The sequence below is a fragment of the Carcharhinus amblyrhynchos genome, chromosome 14 (assembly GCF_965287045.1).
Source record: "Carcharhinus amblyrhynchos chromosome 14, sCarAmb.v2.hapA, whole genome shotgun sequence".
Taxonomy (NCBI): domain Eukaryota; kingdom Metazoa; phylum Chordata; class Chondrichthyes; order Carcharhiniformes; family Carcharhinidae; genus Carcharhinus; species Carcharhinus amblyrhynchos.
The window spans coordinates 5,558,559-5,582,512 of NC_137337.1; the positions used below are offsets into that span (position 1 = coordinate 5,558,559).

Consider the following 23,954-nt stretch of genomic DNA (forward strand, 5'->3'; position numbering starts at 1 on the left):
CATGGATTGCCGCAGCTCAACTCAACCACTCTAAAAGAGCACCTACAGAAGGGTAATAAAGAACAATGTTATCAGCAGCTCCAACACCCAAAGAACTAATTAAAGACAGGGAAGAAATGAGAACATAACTAAACATTTTGCATTGTCATGTTAATGTACCAGTTTGTTGCCATGATTATACTGTTTGTCACTGCTCCCTAAATCATTACCAAGTCCCTAAGAGGCTTTTAAAGGTCTGATTATTAGTCATGACGACTTCAGTAAGGTCGCCATGTCTAGAATTATTTATTCACTCATTAGTAACATTTTACCTTGAAAATATTGCCTATTTTAATGAAGAAGTATTGAACCTAAACGTCACAGTTGACATGGTTACAGGAGTGCAAAATAAAAGGATTTTATCTACAGAAGAAACAGTAGAATTTTACAGTGGTTGATGTATTCTTCCACCTGTCCAGCTTAAGAAACACTGGAAAAAGTAAATGAACATTAAAGTCATGACAATGTGTGTTAGGAAATCCCCTCCATGGGAATTCATCTGCATAAAACACAGGGATGTATATGTGTGTGTTTGTGTGTGTATATATTAGTTGGTAGAAAGGAGTGTTCTTTAGAAGTGCACCATGACAAAAATACTTGTTAAAAGTTTTCTGTTCTATTGCAAATTTGTTTGCTTGTTTGGTCATGCAGATACTTGGCCCATGCAGAAATTGGGTAGAGTGAGAAACCAAGTATTTGCAGGGTTTGTGTCTGTTCAATGTGAATTGCACACTCTCTCTCCACATCCTCTTTAACAAAGTCCAGATGTCGGGCAGACTTGAGACTTATGTGCAAGAGTAGAGCTTAAGTTTAACCACTGGCAAGCATCTTGCTGCTTATCCAAAAATCACCATTCAGACAATGAATTCTTTAGCCTTCAGGGTTATCAGGAGCAGTGTGAAAGAAAAAATGTCAGACTTGTAGTGCCTTTCATGACCCCAGGATATTACAAAGCCAATGAAGTAATTTCTCAAATTATTGTGATGTTACACAATTCCCAATGTGATAATGAAGTTGTAAATATTGTCGGAGTACTATGGAAAACCAGGTGAGGGTACCCAGGTGGAATAATTTATATTTGCCTGAGGGGGCAGACAGGGCCTCAGTTTAACATATTTTTAAAATTCATTTTACAGGACATTGAGAGTCAACCACATTGTTGTGGATCTGGAATCACATGTAGACCGGATCAGGTAAGGACAGCAGATTCCTTCCCTAAAGAAGATTAGTGAATTAAATGGGTGTTTATGACAATCGACAATGGTTTCATCATTAGACTTTTAATTCAAGGTTTTCACTGAATTCAAATTTCACCATCTGCTGTGGCAGAACTTGAACCCAGATCTCTGGTTTACTGTCTAGTGACAATGCCACTGAAAGACAACACCTCAGTACTACACTGGAATGTCAACATATATTTTTAATCCACTCTCAGGAATGGGGCTGTAAACTCACAACCTTCTGACTCAAAGACAAAAGTGCCAGCACTGAACCGCAGCCAACAGCTATTCTCCAATGACAATTTTACAACTCCAGTTATCATTAATAAGCATGGTCAATCATTGACAATGATCCATATATTTTCTCCCAGGTCAGGTGCACAGGAGAGGTCCCACCCTGTGAACACAACCTTTCAAAATAACTGTCCACATGCCAATTTTCCAGTTGGGAAAGGAGTCAGATACCTTAGAAAGAACTGAAGAACTGAAGAGGTATGGAGCTGGGCTGAACAGAAGGTTTACCTCAGGACTCCGGCACTGTATCCATAATTTAAAAATAAAGATCAAAAAGTAAAATATTCCTCCAGCCTCCACACACATTCCCATATCCATCCATGCCACCTCATGTCCACATCCGCCCAACAACCTCTCATAACTTCCATGCCAACCTATGTTCTCACCTGATAGCATCCATGACATTCAATGTCCTATCTCCCATGAAACCTCGCATCCTCCATGCCAACCCACATGGTTCTTTATTCCTCCAATGCCAACCTATGCACCTCCATCTGCCCCACCATGGCACTATATAGTCCCAACGTAAGCCATGCCCAACTACCTATCACCCTCTGACCTTGCACTTGCCAGTCCAATTTGTCTGGTATCCACCATTAGCAGACCTCAGAACTCATGCAGAGATGAGGTGAAATGAAACTTCTATAAAATCAAGTTCGATGGGTCAATTGCAGGTTTCCTCTTCTGTTCATCCAATGTTTTCCCGATATAATGAAGCCAATTGCAGGCTTCATTATTTTGGGAAAACATTCATTTGTAAATACTCATTTGCATTCCTTCAATTAAATAAAGCTTACAAAAGTGTGTGAACAATCCCTTACAGGGACACATTGGAATGCACAGTCCCACATTAAAGAGTTACAACCACCATTAGCTGTCAATCAACCTGAAATGGCAGGCACCCTACTATGATAATGGATAGTTGTGAAATCAGCCATGCAGCACTAATCCAGGAATATAAATCCATGTCAACAACAGTAAATAGCGCATAATCATTTTTCTTTTTTTTTCAACGATTTAAAGGACTGACTTTTAAATGCCTTGGCAGGTCTGTTTTACAGGTATTTTTGACTTTCTAGCAATTGATTTTGATAGGTTTGTTGACCATTTCAATGAGCTTGACAGTAATGAGTTAATGCACTTTTTGCAGGCATTTATGCCTACTATTAACAATTCCAAAGGGCACCTGACCTTGTCAAAAGTGTCCTGGGACAATATCCAAAAGGGTACCTTATTTCTCCTGGGCATCCAAACAAATCCACAAAATTGAGAACTGTTCTTATCTGATCTAATCTGTACACTTTGATTTTCATGGTCCTGGTTTATCAAAATCCCACTTTGATGGAGGAAGCTATTGATTTAAATAGTCATTTACCTTCATAAACCTGGCATGTCACCCATGAGAATGGGAAGTGCTGTGTTCAGGGATAGAACTAACAATTTTTACCTGTTTTATTGTCTTTTCAATAGTTCTTGACTTGATTATCATGAGTTTAGTCCTTTGGAATGTGCATCCACTAGGATGAGAAATATATATTCCTTGTTTGGTTCGACAAGGTCAACATGAATTCTTTGCCAAGGTTGTATTGGCTAATGCCATGGGTGAAATGCTTGAAGAGATGGAATATTTTGTATCCTAGCACAAATCTGACACTATCCTACTCTTTCTTCAATCTATTAGTCTAGTTCTGGCCACCAGAAATAACTCCTTGTGGGTTCTTTCATACTTATGATTTCTGAATGTCCTTGTGAACTTGATGCAGTGTACAATTCCGCAAAGATGAAAATATGGTTCGGTAACATTAAACTTAAGTTGTCTGTTTGGCATAGGTTGAATTCTGGATTCCTCTTCTGTTCATCCAGTAGTGTTCCTTTCAAAATCATGTCCATGACCTTCCCCACCTTCCGTCAGATCTGACCTCTTCCACAGGTTCTCCATGATTCCACATTCTCATTAAATAGTTCTATAGTGCCATCTTTTCCTGTTTCTACACTTGAGCAGCTATTATAGGCACACCATCAACCTGGGACAAGTACAAGATGTTCATATAGTTCCACTGTGGGTTTGGCTCTATCTAGATTTAGTTAATTGCTTGCCAACTTAGTCTGACTTTGTTTAACCACGTTTTTCTGAAAAGTGCAATGAAATTGCCTTTCACAATATATGATGGCAATTGTTCAGATTGATCATTTGGTTCAACTTGCACCATGATATAACCCATCACTGGAACCATTTCTTCTCTTTAAGTTCTTAGGGTTATATTAAAAAGCTTTAATGGTACAAGCTTGAATTTTTCTTCTTGTTTCAGAGATAAGAGATACAGTGGCGCCTGTACCTACATCCATTTTAATTTCATTTCCATTCAGTTTTGAGTAGACCCAAAATTGTTTGCATTGATAATAGACTGAGGTTTAGTTTTTCTACCCTCCTGACATTGTGTATTCCTGGGAATCTTCATTATCTTCCATTACCCTATCAACTTTTCATGTATATTTGGGTGCTTTCCTCAAGGTTTGAGGATTTTGTCTGGTCAACAGACCTTGTTTATGTGACCCTTCTTGGAACAGTTACAATGTTTGTTTTCTTGACATCAGTATTCCTGTGGAGAATGCCCTACCTGGAGAAACCAATGGCATGCTTGCGGATTGCGAGATTTTCTTTCCTCAGTATTCATCTCATATATTTTGGCATGAGCTCTGATTTGGGGAGCTTTTTCAGCAGCCAATTCCACGGACACCACAATCTCAACAGCAGGTTTTAGTGTTAGGGAGCTTTTGGTGAGCAGTTGTCTCTGAATTGCTTCATTTTGAAGTCCACAAACAAGTCTGTCTCACAGAGTGCCTTTGAGGGTTGGGCCAAACTCTCAAATCTTTGCTAGTTTCCGTAGTCCAGGTACAAATTATGGAATATTTTCACCCTCTTCTTGGTTCCATTGATGAAATCTGAATCTCTCAGCTTTGGTTAAAGCTTTGGGCGAGAAGTCTTCTTCAATGGTCTTACTTAATACTTTGTAAGTTTTTATACTTAGAAAAACTGCCGCTTTTATTTCATCTGGTATCCTGTTTGCAGCAAGGTAATAATGAAATCTCTCCATTGGAAATCATTCCACATTCTCATCAAATGGTTCTACAGTGCTACCTTTTCCCACTATCACAGTTACCAGTTCCTAAGTTGCAGTACTCCCTTTAACTTTTCCTCCTCACTAAGTTCTCTTCCAATTTAATTTGTCTTGCTTCTGTTGTTTCTTAAAAATTTTTCTTAGTTGGAATGTCACATTAAGAAAAAAAAAGTTCTTGCAAACACCAATGTTTTATATCCAGATTTCAACTTTAATTCTGATTAATCTTGGTTACAATCGCATTATTTGTCTTCATTTTTGAACAGTTGCTTTTCAAAAACAGGTACCCCTCCCCATCCATCACTGAGCTAGATGACCTGATACTGCGGCCTGCCACGTGTGAAGACATGCAGCTGGAAATGACACTCCAGCTCCGGTTCATAGAGTTGTTCTTATACAGCCTATTCACTTATTTTCAGACTCATTTTCTAGGAGATTCTGAGCCCACCAATTGTTTTAATCAACTAGTACTACCGTTGATATGCTGGCAGAAAAAAAGTGCTTTCCCATCTCTGACTCTCTGAGGTCAGGCAAGTTTTAAAAAACTTAAACAACAGTCCAGAGTTCATCTCTTCAATTTTTAAATGAATATATACACCCTTAGTGTTACAATGCATTTTGAGAAGTAACACCAAATCCCCCAAAGTGGAATGCCTCACCTCATCTGTTAAAAGTGAGCAGAAAGGTGTGAAATATCCTTCAGTATCATTTAGTAGTTAACTGACAGAAATGCCTGACGCTCGCTTTAAAATGAACACTATTTATTTAACTAACTTTAACTAAACAAGTAACATACCGAATAAGATTCTACTGGAATGCTGTTTGAATAAACCAAACAGTAATAGAATTTAGTCTTTTGAAGGTTTTTTGGAATTTTCTGGAGTTTCTCGGTTGATTTCTCTCTAAGTTTTTTCTGACTTAGTGCCTTTCACTGGTTTGATGGTGCCTACTCTTAAGACATATATAAAGCTGGCAGAGTTGAGAGCTGAGAACTTTTAGCTCTTGGCAACGGGCATTTGCTCTCTCCCTCTCAAGCTTGAGAGGTGGCAGTTGCTATGTCTTGTTCTTCCCCCTTGTACTCTCTTTCATACCTGTGATGACCTATCAATTTTCCTACAATAGAATTGATCTGATTTTGTCAACAACATCACATTTAAATCTTATAGGTTCCTGGTAGCTGAATGCCTGCTTTAAATTGATTGAGCAAAATTCAAACAAAAACAGGTTACCTTGTCAAGACTACTGCTTGATATTTTGATACAATTGTTTCATCTTGGATTTTGGATGTACTTTGCATTTTAAACCTCCAAGCTCTGAAACAAATACCAGCTTTTAAAGGGACCACGTAATTTTTTTTCACTCCACCATTTTTCCAATTTTTTACATCTTTACCAACATGAAATTCCAGCTTCACAAACTCAACGTCATTGCATTAGGAAGACTACGAAGAACACTTTGTAATCTTCATAAGATTAAAAACTCATTTGCAAAGGCTTGATTTACAGTACTTCAACCAATAGTGCAGTAGTCTCCAGAACATCGACCTTTGACTCAAGGCCCAGGTCTGAATTCCTTCTTCTGATTATTTTTACTGGAAAACTATCCTTGTCGCTAATTTTGTCTTTTATTTTTGTGTACTAAGTGGTCAGCACACTTTGATAGCAAAGAATGGAAAGGTTGCCAAACAGTGGCTTACTAAACCCATTTGTGGAGCTTTATTAAATAGGTGCTGCCAAGATGAAAGAGAGGGAAAATCTTCCAAATGCCTGATGATGTTGCCACATAATCATATGATATGCTACACAGAGATGCATTGGTTTACAATACATAACATAAATAACATTAAATTGCATAACAGAGATTAAATTGCTTAATGTCTTATCGAAAAGGTCATACCTCTGACAGTGCAACATCCCCCTCAGTGCTGTATTGGTACGTCAGATTAAATTTTTATTCTGAAGTCTCTGGAGTGGGACTTGAAACCAATAACCTTTTGATGCAGAGATCGACTAAGGATCTGTCCCACTGCACTTGCAGCATAATTAGTTTCTTCAGAGTCTCAAAATGTTTATTCAGGGAAAATCTTGAATTAAAGAAAGAACAGAAAGAACTTAACATAAGAACATAAGAACTAGGAGCAAGAGTAGGCCAGCTGATCACTTGAGCCTGCTCCACCATTCAAGAAGATCATGGCTGATTTTGTTCATGGTCTCAGCTTCACTGAGCGGTCTGCTGACCATAACCCCTAATTCCATTACTGTTCAAAATCTATCTTTGCCTCAAAAATATTCAATGAGGTAGCCTCAACTGCTTCACTGGGCAGGGAATACCACAGATTCATAACCCTTTGAGTGAAGAAGTTCCTCCTCAACTCAGTCCTAAATCTGCTCCCCCTTATTCTGAGGCTATGCCCCCTGGTTCTGGTTTCACCTGCAGTGGAAACAACCTCCCTGCTTCTATCTTATCTATTCCCTTCATAATCTTATATATTTCTATAAGATTCCCCCTCATTCTTCTCAATTCCAATGAGTATAGTCCCAGTCTATCCAGTTTCTCCTCATAAGCCAATCCTCTCAAATCTGAAATCAACCTAATGAATCTCCTCTGCAACCCCTCCAGTGCCAGTCTATCCTTTCTCAAGTAAGGAGACCAAAACTGTACACAGTACTCCAGGTGTGGCTTCACCAGCACCTTCTACAGCTGCAACATAACCTTCCTGTTTTTAAACTGCATTCCTCTAGCAGTGAAGGACAAAATTCCATTTGCCTTCTGAATTACTGGCTGCACCTGCAAATCAACTTTTTGTGATTCATGACAAAGACGCCCAGGTCCCTCTGCACAGCAGCATGCAGCAATTTTTTTACCATTTTGCTGTTATTCTTACCAAAATGGATGACTTCACATTTACAACATGTACTCCATCTGCCAGAACTTTGCCCACTCACTTATATTATTTATAACCCTTTGTAGATGCTCAGTGTGCTCTACATTCTTTGCTTTAACACTCATCTTAGTGTCATCTGCGAACTTTGACACACTACACTTGGTTCCCAACTCCAAATCATTTATGTAAACTGTAAGCAATTGCAGTCCCAACACTGATCCCTGAGGTACACCATTAGTCACTAAGCACCAACCAGAAAACACCCATTTATCCTGCTCATTGCTTTCTATTAGTTAACCAATCCTCCGTCCATGCTAATATATTACCATAATGCTGTTCACCTTTATCTTACGCAGCAGCCTTGTTGAATGCCTTCTGTAAATCCAGATGCACCACATCCACCAATTCCCATTGTCCACCACACTTAAAGAATTGTCCTCAAAGAATTCCACTGAATTAGTTAAACATATCCTGCCTTTTAGGACCCCATGCTGTATCTTCCCAATGGGAGAACTTGTATTTATACAACTTTTTTCTCAACTGTAGGACCTTCAGAAGCACTTTACAACCAATGAAATGTTGTAGCATGGGAAACGTAACAGCCAATTTACACACAGCAAGGTGTCTTAAACAACAGAAGCCTCTTTGGGGCCAGGATATTGCCTCTAACCCTTTTCGAGATAGGGCAATAAAGTTGTTATACTACAGAAGAAAGCCATTCAGCCCATTAAGTCCATGATGGCTGTTTATAGTGCAATATATTGGGGTATTTTACATCCACTCTGAGCGGGCGTGGGGATGAAGGTTGGTTTAACATCCTGTCTGAAAGACAGTAAGGCATTCTAACAGAGGCATTAGCTTTCTTAATGGTATGGGGTGAGGGTGGGTTGGCTGTACTGAGTCTTTCCTACACCATTGATCCAGCCTGTCCCTGGACAATGCTGGTTGTGTGTGTGTGGAGGGGGGGTACCAGTCTCCTCCATTAAACCAGTGGCATTCCCATGTCCTCATATCACAATAGACAATCGATTGCTCACCCTCCCCTGAGGGCTCAGACATACAGAGACAGGGAAAAAGAGAGACAGAGGGAGGAGTGTGTGAGGGATAGACAGACAGGAGTAGAGATGTATGTTTGAGAGAGAGAGAGACACGGAGGGAGGAGTGTGAGAAAGATAGAAAGACAGAAGAAGCAATGAGAGAGAAGTGGAGGGAAGGAATGTGGGAGAGATGGGGTGAGTATGAAGTGGAGGAAGGAGTGTAAGAGATGGAGTAAGGAGTGAGTGAGGGAGAATTGACTGAGGGAGTGAGTGATGGAATATCCAAGGGAGAGTGATGGAGTGGATGAGGGATAGGGTAGCAGTGAGGGAAAGATGGAGGCAGTATGTCCTGGGTGGAAGCAGTGTGAGTGACTGAAGGAAGGTGTGAGGGAGTGAGTGACTGAAGGAAGGTGTGAGGCAGTGAGTGACTGAGGGAAGGAGGGAGTGACTGAGGGAAGGTATGTGAGGAATGAGTGACTGAGGGAAGATGTGTGAGGGAGTGAGTGCGTGAGGGAAGGTATGAAGGAGTAAGTGTCTGAGGGAGGGTGTGAGGGAGTAAATGACAGGGAAGGTGTGAGGGAGTTAGTGAGGGAGGGAAGGTGTGAGGGAGTGAGTGTGTGAGGGAAAATGTGAGGTTGTGAGTGACTGAGTGGCTGATGGAACGTGTGAGGGAGTGAGTGACTGAGGGAGGTGTAAGTGACTGAGGGAAGGTGTGAGGGAGTGAGCGTGTGAGGGAAGGTGTGAGGGAGTGAGCGTGTGAGGGAAGGTGTGATGGATTGAGTGACTGAGGGAAGGTGTGAGGGAGTGAGCGACTGAGGGAAGGTGTGAGGGAAGGTGTGAGGGAGTGAGCGTGTGAGGGAAGGTGTGATGGATTGAGTGACTGAGGGAAGGTGTGAGGGAGTGAGCGTGTGAGGGAAGGTGTGATGGATTGAGTGACTGAGGGAAGGTGTGAGGGAGTGGGTGACTGAGGGAAGGTGTGAGGGAGTGAGCGTGTGAGGGAAGGTGTGAGGGAGTGAGCGACTGAGGGAAGGTGCGATGAAAGCTGCCGCGCTCCGCAGTCTTCGGCCAGTCTCCACCACTGGCCGGAACTGACGCGCCCCCAGGCGGGCTGATGGACAGCAGCTCCAGCCAATGGCAGTGTCCAGGCGGGAGGGCGTGGCCCCGAGCCCGGGCCCGGCAGCCAATGGGCTGCGGGGTGGGCGGAGCACGAGGAGCTGTCAGTTGGCTCAATGGGAGGCGGCGGCTCGCGCTGCTGTGAGGAGATTGATCGGCGGCGGTGGCGGGAGAGGCGTCTCACTCATACAGAGAGTGTTCACTGAGCACCGGGACGGAGTCAGCGCGCCTGCTGTCACACTGGCAAAGATGGAAGAAGGGTCTGCTGAAGGTGACATGTTTACAGTTGAACACGAGCTGAAGAACGGTAAGAGCGCGAGTCCGTGAGCGCGCTCTCTGCTGTCCGCGGCCCCGATCAGCCACAGCGCGTGTCCGTGACCCAGGAGAGCGCGATCCCGACCCATCGGGCGGGTGGCCGAGGCCCGGGGGAAGTGCGTTCACGTCACGTGCGCTGAGCTCCTCTCGCCTTCCCGACCTGCAGGAAGCACGATCCCGACGGGGGGGAGTACGGTTCAGATCGAGGGGGGCGGGGTAGGGGCGAGAAGCGCGATTCCGATCTGCAGGAAGCGCGATCCCGTGCGGGAAGGGGGGGGGTGAAGCACGATCCCGATTTGGGGGGGGGGGGAACGAGGCGGGGGAAGAAGCGCGATCCCGACCCGAGAGGGGAGTAATGAAGCGCGATCCCGACCTTTGGAGGGAGGGAAGCTCGATCCCCACCTGGAAGAAGCGCTTGCCGGAGGGCGGGTGCCTGTGGCCTATCACTCGGCCCCGCCCCCTCCTCCTGCAGAGCGCGCGGCCCTGAGCCAGATGCGCGGTCCCGTGGCTCCCGGGGGGCAGCCGCCGCTCGAACGGGACTGTCACCCCGTCTCCAGGAGCAGCAGAGTGAGGGGTGGGTGACTGTGAAGCATGCAGGACAGCTAATGCAACTCTGGCAACATGCTGCATTCAAAACAACAAGAAAAATCAACCCCTGCTTCCTGCTTAGGACTCCAAAGTTTGCAGCTGAGAAAATTAAAATGTATCATTTGAAATAAATACAGCTTGGGCTGCTTGCGGGGAAAAATAATTTGAAAAATGAATGGGTGTTTTATTTTGCAAATTGGTGTGTGAATCGTGATTTACTTGCTGACACTGTGATCTGTATTAAATTGTCTTTTGTGGTACTTTGCCAGATCTGCATGTTTTATTTTGCTAAAATGAGTTTGCAACTGAGTGTTTGTTGTACCCCTACTTGTGGGGAAATCTTTGCCTTGTCTCATCTCCTGATGTTTCGTTGCATGAAAACTCGTGGGAACTGTCCTGCGCATAGAGAATTTTGCTAATGCTTCTTTTAATGTGGGTAATCTTTCCGGGGGTGGAGAAAAGGGAATAACGCTGCAGTTGTTCTTACTGCTGGGATTAATAATGATGGACCCCAAAGGTATTTTGCAGATTTTTCAAAGCTGTCCCTCTCCCTCCCCCAGTCGTATTCGTTGCTGTCGTTGTATGGAGTTATTAAACCGTAGTAGATTTACCCTGCTAATGCTTGATTCCTGACAACTATCAAATACGTTTATTTTTAGTGATGGGTTGTATGTATGTTCAGGGGATGTGTCCAGACAGATTCATAAACGTTGTATGTCCAAGGATGACGCTGGGTTTCCTTCTTTAGAACTTTATTATGAAAGGGCGAGATTTTTTTTAGGTGAACAAGGTATTTTTTGTAGAAACTGATGAACTTAATACGTAGCTGTTGCATTTGCAAAATCTGGTAGGAGTATTTTCTCATCGGCTAGTCGTAAGTAAAGAAAACCTTGTATATTTTCCCCCTTTTGCTGCTATTGAAGCTTGTTTCTTTTGGGGGGAAATCTATTGCATTTACAAAGCTGTAAAATAAGTGGGAGGAGACGAGAGTTAGTCTGAACAGACAGTGATGTGCAGTAGTGGGAGCAGTTAACACCTCCAGTCATGCCATGGCATTGAAAAAATCTGGCGCGATTATCTAACGCTTATACACAATAGCGTTATTTATTTCGCAAATAATATATTTCTACATTGCATTTTTTGACAAGCAGAGGGAAGAAACGCACCTGTTAGAGAAGTGTGTTTGAGGGTTACCTTCTCAATTTCTTTCAGCGCCACATTTCATTGTAGTAATTCATACAACTTTGCAATAGCCTTTCTTTATATTGCGTTGAGAATAACGAGGTTGAACGAAAAGGAGTTGCATTTACCAAGCATCTTTCATGACCTTCGAGACATCCCAAAGCTCTTCACGATCAATTAAAGTGGAGGTGCCGGTGTTAGTGTTGGCACAACCTCTGTCCACTTCAACTGGCGATGGAGCAGCACTCCAAAAGCTTGCGATTACAACCTGGTGTTGTGTGACCTCTCAACCATTAAATACTTTGGAAGTGTAATAACTTGTGAATTAAGAAAATAGGCAACCAGTTTTTTTGTACAATATGGTCCCCTAATCACCAGTAGTGACCAGCAAATCTGCTTTAGTGATATCGGGTAAACATATGCCCGGGCACTGAGAGAATTCTGCTGCAATTAGGGGAACATTAAATTCAAGCCGAAAGGATTCAGTTTCACGACTTGTGCAAAAGATAGCGTAGAACTTTCTCAGTCCTGCAGCAAAATGTCAGCCTAGATATAGCGCTCCAAGTTTCTGCCGTAGGGCTTGGATGTGGATGTGCCGGCGTTGGACTGGGGTAAACACAGTAAAAAGTCCGACAACGTCAGGTTTTAGTCCAACCGATTTATTTGATAGTAAACTCACAGGCTTTCGAGGTTTCCCTCTTCGTCAGGTGACAAGGGAAACCTCGAAAGCTTGTGAGTTTACTATCAAATAAATCAGTTGGACTAAAACCTGGTGTTGTCAGACTTTTTACTGTAGGGCTTTAACCCATGACCATCTGACTTGGAAGTGAATGTGTTAACGTGGGGTAGCGTTTGAAGCTGCAGAATGGCTATTGTGGTTAAAGGCTGTCACTTACATAGGAGGTTAATCTGAGGCTGAGTCACATTGGCCCATGATCAAAACAGTGAAAATAGAGCAAGCGTGGAAAATAGCTTTCAGCTACAAGTTCTATTCCTATCCAGGTCACGCGTGAATGAAAACTTTACTTTGAATTTAAGAGATGGTACCTGAGACAGAATGTTAGGGACTGTTTCTGTCTCCTGCCATCCTTCTGACAATCTCATACAGGACGAAGGAAGCATTTGGCCACTGCTTCTTCTGATCAAAAACCCATCTTAAATTATTGAGCTGAAATATATTGTTCACACTTTATCAAAGGTTTCTGAGCATGATCATGGTAACTGAAGAAGTGTTGAAGCAATCTTTTGTGATACAAACTCAGTTTTTCAAAATTAGCTACTCCGTATTTAATCTTTGTTCCATAACATGGTATGGTCTTGGGGCACAATGGGTAGCATATTTGCTTCTGAGCTAGAAGCTCCAGGTTTGAGTCCCACCCCAGCCCAAGGAAGATACCATTGTTCCATATTGTCAGATCATCACATTGCGACCAAATGTATTGATTATCAACGTGCAAATCCTTCCAACATGCCAATGGCACATGGTAAAAATTGTTTCTTTGGAAGGAACGCTTCAAATGCAGACAATAAAAATATAACAAAACGTACTCCAACTTATAAATCAAAGTACGGGTTTAATAAAGAAACTTCATTACTCCAAACTTGGGGCTCGCCCTCGACCGATCCAAGTCTCACACAATTCCCAACAGGTTCTTATTTATAGTGAGTCAGCTGGTCAGCTGAGCATTACATCATTCTGTAATTAGTTCCATGGTTTACTGGATCAGCTGACCCTTACAGCTTGTTACCATTGGTCACATTACATCCAATACAAAATTGTCATCGGTTACATTTGAACGAGAATTGGAGAGATCTTTGTTTAGCATGTGATGGAAAGAAAATTAGATTCTCTGCCATCACTATCCATAGTTCCAGGCTACTTATGGATATATGTACATACGAATTAGGCTCAAGCAAAAGTCGTTCAGCTTTTCGAACCTGCTCCACCATTCAATAAGATCATGGCTGAGCTGATTGTACCCTCAACTCCACACTCTGTCCACCTCTGATAAACTTTGATCTCCTTGTTAGTCAAGAATTTATCTACCTTTGCTTTAAAAAGATGCAATGACCCTGCCTTCACAACTCACTGGGGAAGAGAGTTCCAAACAATCACAACCTTCTGAGAGAAAAAAAATCTCATTTCTGTCTTCAGTGGGAGGGTGTTATTTTTAAGCTGTGACCCCTAGTTCTCGTCGCTCTCACAAAGTGAAACATGCTTTCAGCACCCACTGTGTCAGGACCCCTCAGGATCTTTATCTGTTTCAATAAGATCACCTACAATTATTCTAAACTCCAGTGGATGCAAGTCCAGCCTGTCCAACTTTGCCTTATGAAGTAGTGAGGATAATGTGAAGAATATAATATACTCTATCCGAGATATCTGTCGAGTGAATCTTCCCTGAACTGCTTCTAATGCATTTATATGCTTTCTTAAATAAGGAGATCAAAACTATACAAAGTACTCCAGATGTGGACCCATCAATTGCAACTGCAGCAAAGCATGGGTGCTTTTATATTCCATTCCTCTTGCAATAAGCAACAACATTCTATTTGCCTTCCTAATCATTTGATGTACCTGCGTACCAACGTTTTGTGATTTGTATACCAGGATACCCATTCTCTCTTTTTAAGTAACATGCTGCTTTTATATTCTCCCAGCCAAAGTGGACAGGCTCACATTCTCTCACAGTATCAAAACACATCACCACTGTGAGGGGTCAAAGACCTCAACTTGTTTACTTCTTATAAAATAGATATATGTATTCCCATGGCATGGTGGCACAGTGGTTAACACTGCTATCTCACAGCTTGAGAAACCCGGGTTCATTTCCCAGCTTAGGTCACTGTGCAGAGTCTGCACATTCTCCCTGTGTTTGCATGGGTTTCCTCCAGGTGTTCTGGTTTCCTCCCACAGTCCGAAAGACATGCTGGTTAGGTGCATTGGCCATGCTAAATTCTCCCTCAGTACCTGAATAGCCTTGGAGTGTGGTGACTAGAGGGATTTTCACAGTAACTATATTGCGGTGTTAATGTAAGCGTACTTGTAACTAAAAATTTTTAAAAATACAGTAAAAAATGGACAAAGGCCTTTTAAAATGTCTGTCTATGACCCTCAAATGAAAGGAACTACCATGGCAGCATCAAACAAACTTGCACCTTGTTATCTCTGGAGAGACACACATGACCATCCCCTCCCCAAACTGTGGGCTGCAGTGACCAAATTCAAAGAGAACTATACAGGTTTTTGAAAGCCTTAAATTTCATGAACAAGGAAAGATAAAAGTGGATGAGAATTCCACATTAGGCGATGGTGTCATGAGTCTTAATTTCAATGCAAGTTATGCACCAAGGAGAATATGCAGGATTGAATACTTGCAGCTTAGACAGAACCAAGAGATTGTCCTGAAGACCACTCCTTATATTAATATGATTTTAAAACTGAGAAAGATGAGAAAAAATGTGATGGGGAAGAGAGGTTTGAAGCTGGGAAAGGTGGTTGCGTCAGAGTAGGCTGTTTTATGTTCAAGAGTGCAAGATACTTCTCAGACATGGGAGTCACTGAATTTTACAGCATTAAAAGTTGTTGAGGGCGGGACTGGGAGTAGTGATGGCGGGGGGGGGGGGGTTAAGCGTTTGGTGCGAGAGATGAGGCCCAAGTCAATGAGCTGTGAAGGATGTGTACAAATGTCATTACACCAGACTTGATCCATGAGCAATAAAAGATTGTAGAGAATCTACCAGAGACCTGAAAAAAACTGCAGCCTTGATTAACTGACCACATTATTTCAATGTTCTTTATCCAAGTTGTGTCCTTGAAGTATTTAAATGAACAATTGCACTCTCCTATTCTCTACAATTTGATAGAGTGTTGTTTTCTGAATGCTTATCCTGCCTGAACAGTAAACAAGTAATTACTTGCCAGAGTAGTTTTTAAATTTGGGATGATGGTAGACATTTGCACAGTTATTAAATACCAGCCCCTGCTGGTTTCACTTTTAAATTATATGAAGGTGAGCCTGCAATAAATAAGTAGCATCTGATGCAGTATCCTTTTATAGGAATTGCTGTCTTACTAAATAATTATTAGGCGCTGACATTTTTTCAGGTAGAGATTGTGACTTTTATTGATAAGTTAATAATATCTGAATATTTCTATTTTCTGCTCAGCTGAACCTGCTTTAATTGGTTCAGGAGGCAGTCGTGTGAATTCAGTGAAGCAAAGCTGAATTAAGAACTGCTTGATGGGCATACTGAGAGTCATTCACACGATGTGGGCATCACTAGCAAGGCCCATTCCTAATTGCCCTTCAGAAGGTGGATGTGAACTGCGTCCCTCAATAAAATGGTGGCTTACAAGGCCATTTCAGAGCACTATTAAACATCTGCTGTCATTTATAAACATTTATAAACCAGATTGAGTGAGTTTGACAGCTTTTCTTCACTAAAGAGTGTTAATGAACCAGATGGCTTTGAAATGATAATCCAGAGGTTTTATGGCCTCCATTACCGATATTAGCTCTTTATTTCTAATTTATTTAGTCAAATTTAAATTTACCAGAGTAAATGGGCATTTGAATTGTTGCCTTTGGTTCTTTAGGCCAGGCCTCTGAATTATTAATCTAGTAACATCACTACCATGCCATTGTACTCCTATCCTTTTGTAGAAAGTTGTTTAAAACCCTTAAAAGCATAATATTAGTCCATCAATTATGTGTGCAGTGATTTGTTCGAAGGCAGTTTGCAAAAACATTTGACATTATACAGATTTTTTTGTGAGTATGATTCATAATGGATTAAGATTTTTTATCATTCATTGGTGTTCATTGTATCAATTTGAACTCTTACAAAGGATGTACAACAAAGGGCCTATTAACCACAGACCTTTAAGTTACAGAACTAAAGTAAACAAGTAATCATGGGTAAACCATGTACAGTAGTACAATGGTTTGCTCTATGTGGATTCAGAGGATGGTTGTATAAGTGATGGTAATACTGCCCAGCAGTTAATTGTACATCTTAATTGTGTTTGATTGTATGCAGGTGGTGGTCAGCAATTGGGGATTCAGTTATGCTCCTATAAAAAAGAACTGCCATGTACATATAAAAATAGTAATAGGCTGCACAGTGGTTAGCACTGCTGCCTCACAGCGCCACAGACCCGGGTTCAGTTCCCAGCTTGGGTCACTGTCTGTGTGGAGTTTGCACATTCTCCCCATGTTTGTGTGGGTTTTGTCCGGGTGCTCCGGTTTCCTCCCACAATCCAAAAGATGTGCAGGTTAGGTGGTTTGCCCGTGCTAAATTGCCCCTTAGTGTCAGGGTTGACTAGCTAGGGTAAATGCATCAGGTTATGGGAGTAGGGCCTGGGTGAGATTGTGGTCAGTGCAGACTCAATGGGCCACTTGGCATCCTTCTGCACTGTAGGATTCTATGATTCTGAACCCCATTCTTTAGTTATGGAAGAAAACTTTTTATGAGAGTTTTGTTTGCACTTCAGTCCCACACTCCTGATCTATGGGCACCTAATGTGGGGGGAGTTGGGGAAGGAGGAAGGTCTCCTTGCGACCCTACTCCCAGGCCTGGCCAAACTTGCCATCAACAGATCCAGGTGATCAAGAAGGTCACCCGGCCCAATTGCCTGCCCCTCTACTGTAGCTGTATTTGCAGCTGAATGTCCCTGGGGAGGGAGCATGCAATGTCTGCAAGGCCTTCCATGTCTGGTGGGCATGGCAAGAACTGGGTACTTTATCGGCCCCTTTTGGATGTTTTAATTTTCCTGCGCAATTTGTTTTTTGTTTGATGCAGTCATCATTTAAGGCCTGCTCTTTTAATTTGTTCCCCTATTTGTTTAATTTAGTTTCATTTGTTCAAATCTAAAAGAGTATAAAAGGAACTGACTGGACCTGTATTGGATCAGAGGCATATATTTTAATACAGGATCTCCTAAACATTTCTGGCCACGGAATCCTTTTAATCAGCCAATATTATTGACAGATTCCCTAAAGAAACATTCTTAAAATGTTGAAGAGATAAGCCACAAAAAAAATTATTTTTGTGCAATAGGTACAAAAACTTAATTTATAGGAATCTTTTCTGTTTCTTTTATGGGTACATTTGTTAAAAGTTCTGTTATTAAACAAAGTACTAAATCTTATCTCTTGTCAGTTTTAATGGGAGGAATGCTGCTGGAAAGCTGGATTCTCACATTTGACACACACACACACACACACACACACACACATATACACACACACACACGTGCAAACTCATGCTGTCACCTTTCAGACACACAGACTCAGGCACACACGCTCATTCATGTGGATAAATACACTCACTCCCATCTCTCTCCCTTTCAGACACACTTGCTCTCATCTCCCTCTACACTCACCCTTCTCACACACGTAAAAGCATTGACACTTTCTCTCTCTTACATACACATATACACTGATGCATATGCTCCTCTCTCACACACTCACTTCTCTCACACACACATCACTCTCTCTCTTATACATACACAGTACTCTCTCTTACACATACATTTCTTTTATTCACACATAGACACACCTCTCCTACACACATTTTTCTTACATACGCATGCCGCGCTCCCTGTCACTCTCATTCTGAAGACTTGGCTTTCCTACTCCTTTCAGCTCGTCCAGTCAGGGGCTAGTTTCTAAAAAAGCCAGCTTCTGATCGGATAAGCAGCTTCATGGTATCTTTGAAATTTTAAAAATCTGGCCTGCTGTAGAATCAAGTTTGGGAAACCCTGTTCTAATGTGTGTCTCTGTAAATAAATGATAATAAATGTGTGTAAAAGTTCCCACCAGACTTTCTTGATTATACCAGGAGAACAGAGGATGATTGCCTAATGGGTAATGCTGGAAACTAAGAATTTTTTTCAGCTGGAATACCCAAATCCTAGTTGGCTTTGTGGAAGGTGGCAAAAAGCAAGTGTTAATTGTTGGGGTACGATTTCCCTTCTATATTTTTGGAATCTGAGCTGTATGACCAATGGAAGGCTGAAGTGAATATGTATGCACAGGCTATGTCTCTACCAAAGGCAAAAAGGAAATATAACCTTGGCATGGTCAGCTTCTACAGGATGTAAGATGGATTTTTTAATGAAACGGATGCCCGGCAGTTGGATAGTGATGAAGGTTTGGACCTTGTATTAGTTCTTTATTGAAATCTGTAAAAACGCTAATGAGGCTTGGTCAGAATTTAATTGATTCAAAACAGGTAGCCAATGAAATTGATTAATTCCACAGACTATATAAAAGATTCACAAGGTTCAGTTTGGGAATCCCTGGATCGGTACTAACATTCAAATTATTGGATTGTGCTATTCAGATGTCTTCTGTCTTGAAAGATTCCTGGAGAAACAATAATTTTATTCAGCCATCATGGAACAGATGAGACATTCTGCAGCAACGCAGAATAGACAATTCACTAATTGTCACATTTAGCTATCAATACAACAAAGGATAGAAACACACCTTTAACAGATCTGGCTTACACGGTAGAAGACAAATTGAAACAAAAATGTTTATTTGGTGAATGAATCTCCAGGAACGGGAAGAGTTACTAAGTCCTTTAGGTGTGATTCAAACTATCAATATCTGGTAAACAGCCCAACGTGAAGAGGCAGGATCCTTGAAATGAGACGTGACAAAGAGAATTTTGAGGAAGAGGATGAAGATAACGGTGAATCCTAAGCAGATTTTATTAATTGCAAGGAACTTTCGACCTGTGATGAAACTGAGTTGTGGATTCCTTTAATTCTGCAATACTAGATATGTGTTTGGACTTCAGCAACATGTAGGGCAGTTTTGTTAAAATGTTACATTCTTTTAAGTATTCCTAGAATATGCGTGTCACTGGGAAAGCCAGCATTTGTTGCCCATCCCTAATTATTCTTGAAAAGGTGATTGCGAACCACTGTCCTGAATTGCTATACTGCATCTGCTTTGATAGCTTTGTCATATTGATACCTACAGTGATGTTTGGAAAGGAGCTCCAAGTTTTTGACCAGTAACTGTGAAGGAATGACAATATAGCTCCAAGTCAGAAAGGTGTGTAGCTTGGAGAAGATCATGTATCTGCAGCCCCTTTCCTTCTGGGTGGTAAGATCACAGATTTGGAGGGCACTGATTCACAAAGTCATGAGGATCGATGTAAGGGTAAGGAATAAAAGTACAATTTATTTTAGCTTGGTGATGGCAACACATTGCAGTTTCTAAAGAGCTGTATTCCATTCAAAATAGCTGGAGTAAGCCATTTTATAAGTACTTATAGTCTAGTGAAATACTTTTGTTGTTGAGCAAACCTTGAAGCATGGAGCATGATAAGATAATTAATTTTGGAAAGTCACTTACTCAATCAAAACATTATTGTATTTTCTTAATAAAGTCTTGTGTTTCTCATCAGTGTTAAACAAGTGTCAAGTGTGGTAAGAGTCATAGAAAGAAGAAAAAATGTCTTAAAGTTAAATAGATTGCTCACCCTATTTGTGAAAGATTAAAACTTCTGCTGAAAGACATTGATATAGTTGAACAACAGTAAAAGAGACAAATAGAGGAGTCAGAGTTGTGAAATCAGTAAGTATCAAAGGACACCACTACGTCCTATTATAAATGTTCCATTGGAACATGACTTTATCAAAGTAATTGCTGTCGATCTACCTGTATAAGGAAAAGGACAAATAATTTGATTCTGCATTTACTAGACGTGGTTTGACCAGACTTATCCTTTCTGCGATAATATATAAGGCCAAAAGCGTTATGACAGACAAAAGCATGGAGCAGTGCTTATGGACCGGACTTGGAGCACCAGCAAAGTTTTTGATTCATAATGGAAGGAAATTTGCCAATGACAAGATGTGTGAACATGAGTAACATGGTCATGAATACCACAGCTGAGGACTTTGAGAAAAGAATCACAAGGCTGATGAAATGCTGCATGAAACTTTCGCTGATTAACCAAACTTCATGTTGGTATGGGTGATTTATGCAAATAATTCAGTCCAGATGGTTGGAGGGTAGAGTCCCTGTCAGTTAGTCTATGGGTAAAATTCCAAATTGCTTTCTGTGCTGTACAATATTCTTCTGTAGAAGGTACTACAATTAATTCAATATTTTCTGCACATTTGAATGCTTCATGCAGGGAGACAGACTTTCATTTAAGCTAAAATCTTAGAAAATTCTGAGAGCACTGAGGCATCGTATCAGACCATCTGAGACAGAGTTTAATTCAGGAGGTTTTGTATACTGTAAAAAAGGGGATCAGAGGAAATGGAAAGGAATTGGTAAAGTAATAATTCATAATAAGGCATTATTTATCAAACGTGGCAAACAAACTGTTAAGATTAATTCCTCATGATTAATTACAAAATGAGCAGCTAATAGGAGTAAACAATGCACTTTGTACCTCGAATGCTCTTGTCTTCTTTGATGATGATCCTGAGGAACAGAATGAATGAACCAAAGGCTGGATAGAGACACATGTGATTGTGGTACGTATGACAGAATGATCACATCAACAGGTCAATTTCCTAGATTTGTACGCAGGTGACATATATCCCAGAAGGTGTTAGAGTGTTGCAGGATGATACATGCAGGAAAAGCTATTAATTAAATATTGTTCAAGATGATGGCTAGGAGATAACATCTACGAACTGGTAGAATGGGGTGAAAGAATGGAAACTAGAATGTGCAGTGCATATACTGATTGTGAACCTGAAAACAACTGTTGTGTCAGATAATAATTATGTATCAGAGAAAGAACCTCCACGAATGTAAGAAGGGAATCTCACAACATTAGTTCTGAGACATTAAAAATGGAAGTAGAGGTGGTAGCTTGAAAAGATTACACGATGAAATAAAAGCCTCAGAACAGTCTCATAACAGAACCTGAAATAGAAGTTTCGATGGCTGCCAATAAACTAGAGGATAAACTTTTAAGAGGCAAAACTAAGAGATTTAGAGTTTGGAGTTTATTTTGAGGCACCAGCCAAGGTCCCAACATTGCAATATAGGTGGATTTGCACAGAAAAAGTATTTATAGATGGGACTTATAAGGTTGAAGTGAGGCTCATTGCTGGAAGTCTTGAAGAGAACTGGGTGATATACATATTAAAGTGGATTCTACCACATCCACTCAGCGATCACAGAAAGATAATACGGGGATTCTCTGACCCCCTCGCAACATGTTTCTCATGGCAGGAGGTGGTGTGCTGTTCACCAGCGGCAGCATCTTCTGGTCTTGCTGTTGTCAATGGGATTTCCTGTTGACTGCATCCCATGTCATCAGGAAACCTGAAGAGGGATGCGCTGTGGGCGGGAATAGAAGATCGCAGGATTATAATACAACACTTCTTTACTACTCCTTTAGCTTAGCAATCAAACACAGGTTTTAAGATTAATAGGGTGACAAAATATATTTGAAACTACAATGGTCTCATTGGCGCACAAAGTTAGTGTCTGCAGACTTCTCCTCAGAACTCCCTCAGATGATTGTCATACGAGAGTTTCCAAACTCCACTCCCAAAATATGCTTTAACATTTTCTCTTGTAGGAATACATTCACTGAGTCGTTTGCATTATGAAATCTGCTCCACATTTTCCAAATTTCACTTTTGAGCAAAACTTCTGCTCTACTTTTAACAGAGTCCATTTCTGGGTTTTGTATCAACTCCTTTAGGTTTTCTTTGCCTCAACTGCTGTTTAAATGGCCATAACTGTTTTAATTTACAAATCCCAGGTTCTTATTAAAACTACTTCAACTGTTTCAGCTACCTCTGAAGGTCTGCTGCCCAGTGTAGATTCAGTTAAATGCATGTGTCTCTTTAACTCAGAGCTCTTTGTTTCTCTCCATGAGTTTCTTCTGAACAGTACCTTTAGTCTTTGTCCGCTTAACTTCAGTTATCTGAAATATTCTTTCTGTCACAGGGCCCTAGGTGTCTGGACTATGTCTTGTTTCTTAGGAGGCTTGCTTGCATCTTTGCAACTCCCTTCCTGTCCAGCTACTCCTGGCTGAGTTGAGAGAGAGCTGTTCACTGCTCCTTGACCTATCTCCAATTGCCTTTAGCTTCCAGCTAAAACTACAGAACAAATGAAGCTTTTGGCTTTACTTTAGACGGGCCCTTAGTTGCTAAGCAGCTCTCTAAACATACTATAATCCCAGCTGGAATTGAAACTAAGCCCATACATACAAACATCTTTGTCCAGCATGAAATCTAATTACAGGCCCCTTTCCAGGCACAGAAACGTTAAGTTAAACCTACCTAAAACTAGACCTTATTTTAATAAAGTTTATTTATTTATTTATACGCGTCACAAGTAGGCTTACATTAACACTGCAATGACGTTATTGTGCAAATTTCCCATTTGCCACACTCCAGCACCTGTTCGGGTACACTGAAGGAGAATTTACCATGGCCAATGCACCTAAACTGGCACATCTTTCGGACAGTGAGAGGAAACCTGAGCACCCAGAGGAAACCCACGCAGACACGGGGAGAACATGCAGACTCCGCTCAGACAGTGACCCAAGCCGGGAATCGAACCCCAGGTCCCTGGTGCTGTGAGGCAGCTGTGCTAGCCACTGTGCCGCCCAAATATTTACCCAAGCAAATATAACTCCCTTAAAACTACCTTTGGTTTCTTAACTGCCTAAATGTTGTCACAAAGCTTTCAGCGAAGTGTAAAGGTGGTTGTGTACAACTGTCATTCTGTGCCCTCTTAATTCATGCATTCAGTACAGTTGAAATTTTTTGACTTGAATTATGTCTTGAGAGAGCAATTGCAGCTCAGAAAACATGGATTAAGTACTACTGGCTATAAGTCTATCTTGACTATAGTGGTGGAAGCAGTTTGAGGTGATGAATTAAATATATTGCAGAGTTATATATTTGAATAAACAAGGTTTTGACATATTGTTACTAATACACTGAATAGATCCGTAATTACGATACTGCTAACTAAAAGCAGCTTTGTGCTTTTGTGGCTGATATTCACTTTTATACTTACTGATCCATGCATGGTGGCTAAACCAAAGTGGGTAACTGCCTGCAAAATCCTAGTCCTTATTGTGATGGTTGATTGTGTTGCAGTTGGTAATGTTTGTCAAGTGGAACATAAGGAACTGACAGAGTATTCCAATAACC

The 23,954-nt window shown here is 41.2% G+C and overlaps 2 protein-coding genes across 2 annotated transcripts in view; one reads left to right on the plus strand and one right to left on the minus strand.

The window, feature by feature from the left end:
* Window positions 1-10,446, minus strand: part of dglucy (D-glutamate cyclase) — a 59,286-nt gene extending 48,840 nt beyond the window's left edge. The window contains exons 1-2 of the mRNA XM_080202202.1: window positions 10,424-10,446; window positions 6,569-6,755 (exon numbers count right to left, since the gene is read on the minus strand). The gene's annotated coding sequence lies outside the window, so the exon portion shown is untranslated. The remainder of the gene's footprint in view (window positions 1-6,568; window positions 6,756-10,423) is intronic.
* The window catches only part of rps6ka5 (ribosomal protein S6 kinase, polypeptide 5), a 165,272-nt gene continuing 151,142 nt past the window's right edge, over window positions 9,825-23,954 (plus strand). Inside the window, exon 1 of the mRNA XM_080202198.1 lies at window positions 9,825-10,013. Coding sequence (XP_080058324.1) covers window positions 9,956-10,013 — 58 coding nt within the window. The 5' untranslated portion in view covers window positions 9,825-9,955. The remainder of the gene's footprint in view (window positions 10,014-23,954) is intronic.